This window comes from Austrofundulus limnaeus, unplaced genomic scaffold (genome assembly GCF_001266775.1).
Source record: "Austrofundulus limnaeus strain Quisiro unplaced genomic scaffold, Austrofundulus_limnaeus-1.0 Scaffold13, whole genome shotgun sequence".
NCBI lineage: Eukaryota > Metazoa > Chordata > Actinopteri > Cyprinodontiformes > Rivulidae > Austrofundulus > Austrofundulus limnaeus.
Window position 1 is genome coordinate 1,906,546 of NW_013952415.1, and position 7,141 is coordinate 1,913,686.

Below are 7,141 nucleotides of genomic sequence, written 5' to 3' on the forward strand. Positions count from 1 at the left end.
GCGCCGACTCGTTAAAAAAAAAATAAAAACTCCACCGTTTTAATTTCTCTGTTTATTTTGCTGCCCGCGCACTGAATCCTGGGATATCCTCGGCCGGTGAGCAACACATGGATGCATCCTCGGATTTTGAGAGTTCGGCTGCACGAGGAGGGGTCTTTGAATTGGGACAGCGCTCGGCGCGGGGGAGTGATGTATGCAGCCGACAAAGACGTACTCATGAGGATCCAGCCCCTGAATTGAGACACAGCCACAATCTCCTAAATAAAAATGTAGCTTTCATAAATGCTAAATGTGAAATAAATAAATAAATAAATAAAACCAGCACAGCAAAACAACAAATAAAATTAGTTGAAGGTAACACTAGCAGCTAATCGCTAGGCTAACCAAAAAGACGACTGTCACTCAGTCTGCTTCCCACATATTTGTGTCCTTCAAGCTGAAAACTAGTGGGACACAAACCTGTTGATGGTAGTTAGCTGTTAGTGGACTTAAAGTTGGCTAAACCTAATTTAGCAGAAGCTAACATTAGCAGCTAATTGCTAACCGCTAAGAGGACTGTCACTCAGACTGCGTCACACATCTTCATCTCATTCAAGCTGAAACTGGTGGGACTGACTCGCACCTGTTGATGTTAGCTTGTTAGTTAGCTGTTAATAGACTTAAAGTTTGCAAAATCTTAATTCAGCAGATGCTAATTGGTCCGCTAACAGTTTTTATAAAATTTGTGAAATGACTTTGTTGGTAAAAGGAAAATTAGTTCTGCTTTTACATGTTAGCTGATTAGCGGAACCATGCCCTTTGCCTTATTTTTTTGTGCTTTTTACTCTAACCAGGAGAAAAGCTTCGAGTGCAAAATGTGCGGGAAGTCATTCAAGCGCTCCTCGACGCTCTCCACGCACCTCCTCATCCACTCCGACACGAGGCCGTACCCCTGCCAGTACTGCGGGAAGAGGTTCCACCAGAAGTCGGACATGAAGAAGCACACCTACATCCACACAGGTAACCCTCCGATACCTGTGCACAAAACACTTTCCAGGTGCACCACAGGCCACTTGTTTCCAGGAGCAATATAACTGCTGATAAATCAGAAAACGAAGCTCAAGCAAATTTCCTGCAGATTTGCATATCTGGTTTTCCTGCTTCACATCTATAAAAGGAAGTCTTTTTTTAGTTGACAGCATAAGTTTGACAAATCTGAACAATGACATGATTCTTTGGTGTTTAGCCTCATGGCCTCAAGAACTGTATATTTTTTTTGGCTCTTCCCTTCAGGTGAAAAACCTCACAAATGCCAAGTTTGCGGGAAAGCGTTCAGCCAGAGCTCCAACCTGATCACCCACAGCAGGAAGCACACGGGCTTCAAACCGTTTGGGTGCGATATTTGCTCAAAGGGCTTCCAGCGAAAGGTGGATCTCCGCCGGCACCACGAGAGTCAGCACGGCATGAAATGAAGACGGACCGATAGCCCGAATGTTTGTACATATTAGATTTCTAATTAAACAGGGAAGTGTCATTAATGCAGCTTAAATATCGTGTTTATGGACATTAGAAGAAGAAGAAGCTGTGACTCGTTCTGGGAGTTTAACTGAAAAAAAAAAGTCAAATGTAATTTATTGAAGTATTTTTTTAAAGATGTGTATAACTGGGAGTTGTATGGGTATCTTTAAATATTTGTCACGTTTACTTTTTTATCTATTTGAAAATGTCTTTTATTGATGTAAATTGGTGATAATAATAAAAGTTAATCTGAGATGCAAACCCTTGTGTTTCTGTAAATCCAAACCCACAGGCACAGTTTGTGATGTTAATATCTTACCTGTTGCAGATAGTTAACGCTAAACACACAAAAAAAATTACGGAAACTGAAAGTTAGCTTCACTAACTYATACTTTGCTAATAAAAAATATAGCTTCATTAATGCTACATGTAAAAAAAGTGGAAGCTAATGCTAAATCTGAAAAATTAGTGGAAATGTCACACGTCTTTGGCTTGTTCGACCTGAAGACTGGTGGGACTGACACAAACCTGTTGTTAGTTTGTCAGTTAGCTGTAAGTGTTCGCTAAACACGTAATAATTTGCGGATGCTAACACTAACAACTTATCGTTAACCATCAAGACGACAAATCACCCAGTCATCGTTACATGCTGAAGACTGGTGTGACTGACATAAACCTGTTGTTAGTTTATTAGTTAGCAGTTAGCGGTAGCTGATCACGTAGTGATTTGCGGAAGCTAACACTAACAGCTAACCGCTAAGATGACAGTCATGCGTTTCACTTCTTTGACTCCATAGAGCTGAAGACTGGTGGGACTGACACAAACCTGTTGTTAGTTTGTCAGTTAGCTGTAAGTATTAGCTAAACAAGTAATAATTTGCAGATGCTAACACTAACAACTTATCGTTAACCATCAAGACRACAAATCACCCAGTCATCGTTACATGCTGAAGACTGGTGTGACTGACATAAACCTGTTGTTAGTTTATTTGTTAGCAGTTAGCGGTAGCTGATCACGTAGTGATTTGCGGAAGCTAACACTAACAGCTAACCGCTAACCACTAAGATGATAGTCATGCGTTTCACTTCTTTGACTCCATAGAGCTGAGGACTGGTGTGACTGACACAAACCTGTTGACATTAAATTGTTAGCTGTTAGAGGCGACAAAGTTAGCAAAACCTGATTTAGCAGAAGCTAATTGGTTAGCTGACAGCTTTCAAATTTAGTGATAAAACTAATCTGTTAAATGAAAATTTTGTTCAGCTGATTAGCGGAACCTCGCCCACCACTGCTGTGAAGGTGCACTCACATGTATTAAATGTTATTTCTTCAATTTGAGGTCATTCAGAAAGCTATCTACAACATGTAAGATACTGATTACTCATAACCCCCAACAGAATGAATTATCAGCTTTTAGTCAGACCTATTTGTTTGTTGTTGTTGTTTTTTTTAATGAGAGTGTTTTTCTCTCGCTTCCTGTGCAGGCAGGAACTGTTAAAGTAGAAATCTGTTGCGTGACCAGATCTGACGTGTCGCAGAATAATCCTGCAGTCTGATAACACACCTGGAACGACATGCAAATCCACGGCAGACAGCTGTTCGGGCTCGAAAGCAGAAGGAAGAGAAAGTTAACAGAAATGTACCGTAACTCTAAACTGCAGGCGGGCGGGAAAAATCAGCTTCACAATCTCAGGAGAACAAAATCAGAATATATATTTATATTTAATTTATTGCAACTGTGATGAWTTTTGGCTTTACAAACTTTAAACCCCTGAAGCCTCTTTTTCTGCTTTTTGAGTTTAATGGGGAAACAGGGATTAATGAGTTTCTGTGGAAAAGGGGATTGATTACTTTAGTTAACTGTCACCACGCCCTCCGGTCTGTTGGACTTACTTACAACAAACAAATGGCAACACACCACCTTCCTCAAACATCAAACCTGTTGGTACATCAAGCTGCTCGRGGCAAATCACATCATCACATGTGTGTTTAAATCTGACAAGAGCTGCAGACGGACGTCCTGTTTTAAAATGTTAAAAAATATTTTTGTACCTCTATATAATTGTGTGAATTATGGAGACATTTTTCTTCCTGAAGATTTTCGGCATTTAACTCGGTGCTGTTTCAACAATTCACATATCAAAACGTTTAGCTCATTTATGCCATGGATGCTATGACTTTTAGTATTTCAGCAGTTTATACTTTTTCAGCTATTTACCTTTTTCTGCCATTTTTTTCTCATTGAAAATAAACAGTGTTATCTTCAATATCATTAAAACCCTTTAAAATGTTCATGAAACCACTGSACTTTTCCTTTTGTTCTGATTCTGTCAGCCAAGTTTAGATTTTTTCCTCAATTTTCAGCTCTTTCTGCTCCTCTCAGCTATTCCTCTAATAAATAAACTTTTTAAGCTTCTTTTAGCTCATTTTTGCTGATCTCAGCTGTTTTTGGCCTTTTTAGTTAGTTATTTACAAATGTGCTCCTTCTGTATTTTGTGCTAATTTCAACTTTTCCAGCTATCTTTCCCCTCCTCACAGCTTTTCCTCTGATAAAATGAACATTTTAAGCATTATTTTAACAGATTTTTTGCTAATTTTAGCTGTTTTTTGCCTTTTCAGCTAGTTATTTACAAACATGCTCTTTCTGCATTTTATGTTAATTTCAACTTTTCCAGCTATCTTTCCCCTCCTCACAGCTTTTCCTCTGATAAAATGAACATTTTAAGCATTATTTTAACAGATTTTTGCTAATTTTAGCTGTTTTTTGCCTTTTCAGCTAGTTATTTACAAACATGCTCTTTCTGCATTTTRTGYTAATTTCAACTTTTCCAGCTATCTTTCCCCTCCTCACAGCTTTTCCTCTGATAAAATGAACATTTTAAGYAKTRTTTTARCWGATTTTTKSYWAWTTYWRSYKKTTTTTTGCCTTTTCAGCTAGTTATTTACAAACATGTGCTCTTGATTCACTTTTGTGTTACTRTCAGATTTTTCAGCTATCTTTCTGCTCCTGTCAGCTTTTCCTCTGATAAAATAATTATTTTTTTGGCTTCTTTTAGCTGATTTTTGTTCATTTTAAGCTATCTTTTTGCCATTTTAACTAGTTATTTTAAATGGTGCACTTTTTACGCTTTTGTGGTAATTTCTATTTTTTCGGCTACTTTTCTGCTAATTTTGGCAGCTTTAGCTATTTTACACCAAATTGCAACTTTTTTTGTAATCCTTTTTTTCTGCAGATGAGCATTTTTTTATTCTCCGTTCAACACTTGTCTGCTAATTCAAAAATATTTCTGCTTCTTACAGTCAGCCGGTCAAACTTAAATCACATTATCAATTTTCTATTAAACAATTTCAGCTACTTCAGCAGCTTTCAGGAAAAAACTTTCAGCATTTTCACAGGAAATCCAAATTCTCTAGTTTAAATGCAATTATGTTGCTCAGGACTATGGTGGAAGATGGAGGTGCAGTTTTACGTGCGTTTCTGTACTTTTATACAGCTCTGTTGCAGAAATCAGGGACTGAGAGGAGAACAGCCACGAGGGCTTACTGTCTGACAAACAAATCTGAGGTCTCTATATGCAAAATGTGTTGGCAAATAGGCAACAGGGTCAGGGTTTGATCCTCCGAATCAGTTAGACCTGCTGGAGCCAAACATGGGAGCGAGGACGAGCAAATCAAAACGTTGCACAGGTTGTAGCAACGAGAGGCCGAGGATCACGCAGGGTGGGACTGAACAAACAGGACGTGAGTCCTGAAAGAGGAGGAGCTGCAGGGGGGGCGGGGGGTAGCCCGGGGAAAAACGGGAGAAACGTAAGGAAGGAACCTGAAACATTCCTTCACGCTTCAACAGGTGGAAAACAAACGAAAGCATCTCAATAGGAGGATTAATTAGATTCAGTTCAACTTATTTGTGTGAAATTCTACCTGAAATGTATGTTTTAGGATTTTTTTTCTACTAATATTATAAGAATYACAACCGTCCTGTTAAGAATAACCAAAAATAAATAAAGAATGCCTGAAAATAGCTGCGACGTGCAGACTTGAAGCAACACGAACTTGTGTTTGTCTGCCTGACAGACGCAGGTAGAGAAGATAAAGCAGCAGAGCTGAATTTGTTTTGCAAATCTTCCCATGCAAATGAGGCCTGGCAGGTAGTTTGGAAAGTCTGCTGAAGGGACGGGAGGATATCTGAACGTGCCCCCGGGCCTCAATGGTGCGTTTATTCCAGTCAGAGTGGGAGATTCCCAACAAGCGCCGCTCTCATTCCCAGTTCCATCAAAGACCTGCGACGGGACCTTAAATCACTATTTACTGTTTTCAGATTGACATCAGCAAACAGAATATCTGTGGCAAATTCTACCCCTGATCGACTYTGGTTTCCACTTAAACTCGTCCGTTTATTTACAGTTTCTTTCATCGGATTAAGAAACTATTAAAAACCTGACTTTTGATGTGTAGCTTTGCAACAAATAAACAAAATATACATACCCTGGAAGTTAGGTCATTGTCTAAATGTAAATAAAACATAATCCAATGGTCTGAAAATCTTGTGAACCCGTATTTTATTTGCAACAGAGTGTTATTAAAAGTTGAAGCTTGAAAATGTACCATGAACAAGAAAAAATAAAGGTCATTTTGATTTTGTTTAATCAGAAATATCAGAACAGGGTCACTTTTCTGAATGAGAAGGCATTAATGCACCCCCATACCATCAGAGAGGCAGGCCTTTGAACTGTGTGCTGCTTTTTTCCTCTTTAGTGTTTGTAGTTTTCAAAACCAATTCCCAGTTTGGATTTATTTGACCACAGAACAGTTTTAAAGTGCCTGTGACATGAAAATTTTAAATAAATTTAAAGGCATTATTGGAAAGATAATATTAATAACATTTTGCAAAAAAAATTTCCTGCTGCTGACATGAACAGTTGTTGAGATATTTGCATTTGAAGTAACAGGAAGTGATGTCAAAGGGGAATATCYGCATGGATTAGAGTGTTGCTAAAATGGCTATAATGGCTGTTTCTTTAGATTATTTTGAGTCWCTATCAGAGAGATGAAGATGAGTCAGAAATGAAATAATAAAATTTCAGTAAACAGAGACCAGAGAGTTCTCTTTCTTAAAGAGTTCCCCTTTGATGTCACTTCCTGTTTCACTTTGGCTGAGCCAAGTTCAAAAGAAAATATGACATTTTTGTGACCAAATGGGTAAAATCATGGTTTTTTTTTGCAAGGTTTCTTATATAAAAATGTGATTTCTTTGACTTTTTGTATTCGCCAGATGTCACAGGCGCTCACTTTAAATGAGCTTTTGCCCACAGAAGATGAATAGAAAAGAATAGAAATAGTCTTTATTGTACCGCTGAGGGGAAATTCAGGTGTCACAGCAGCGTCCGTACAGAGGTTCACACACTAGTTACTTTAGAAACTTTACAAAAAAGATGCCAGCTTCACTGGATGGTGGTCTTTGCACGATACAGCTTCAATTTCCATTTTTGGACAGGGCGATGAATTGTGTTCACAGTTTTTGTTGGTGAATCCTGAAATGACAAGCAGATCATCCTTCACTTCCTGCCAGAATAATCTAAACAAAAATTAACTGTCAGCATATTTCCTCTGCGTGACTGGACGGACGATGATGACCGGGGACTG

General features: G+C 38.5%; 1 protein-coding gene across 1 annotated transcript in view; it reads left to right on the plus strand.

The window, feature by feature from the left end:
- Nucleotides 1–1,758, plus strand: part of gfi1b (growth factor independent 1B transcription repressor) — a 6,143-nt gene extending 4,385 nt beyond the window's left edge. Inside the window, exons 6-7 of the mRNA XM_014002440.1 lie at nt 834–999; nt 1,273–1,758. Coding sequence (XP_013857894.1) covers nt 834–999; nt 1,273–1,451 — 345 coding nt within the window. The 3' untranslated portion in view covers nt 1,452–1,758. The remainder of the gene's footprint in view (nt 1–833; nt 1,000–1,272) is intronic.
- The last annotated feature ends 5,383 nt before the right edge of the window (nt 1,759–7,141 follow it).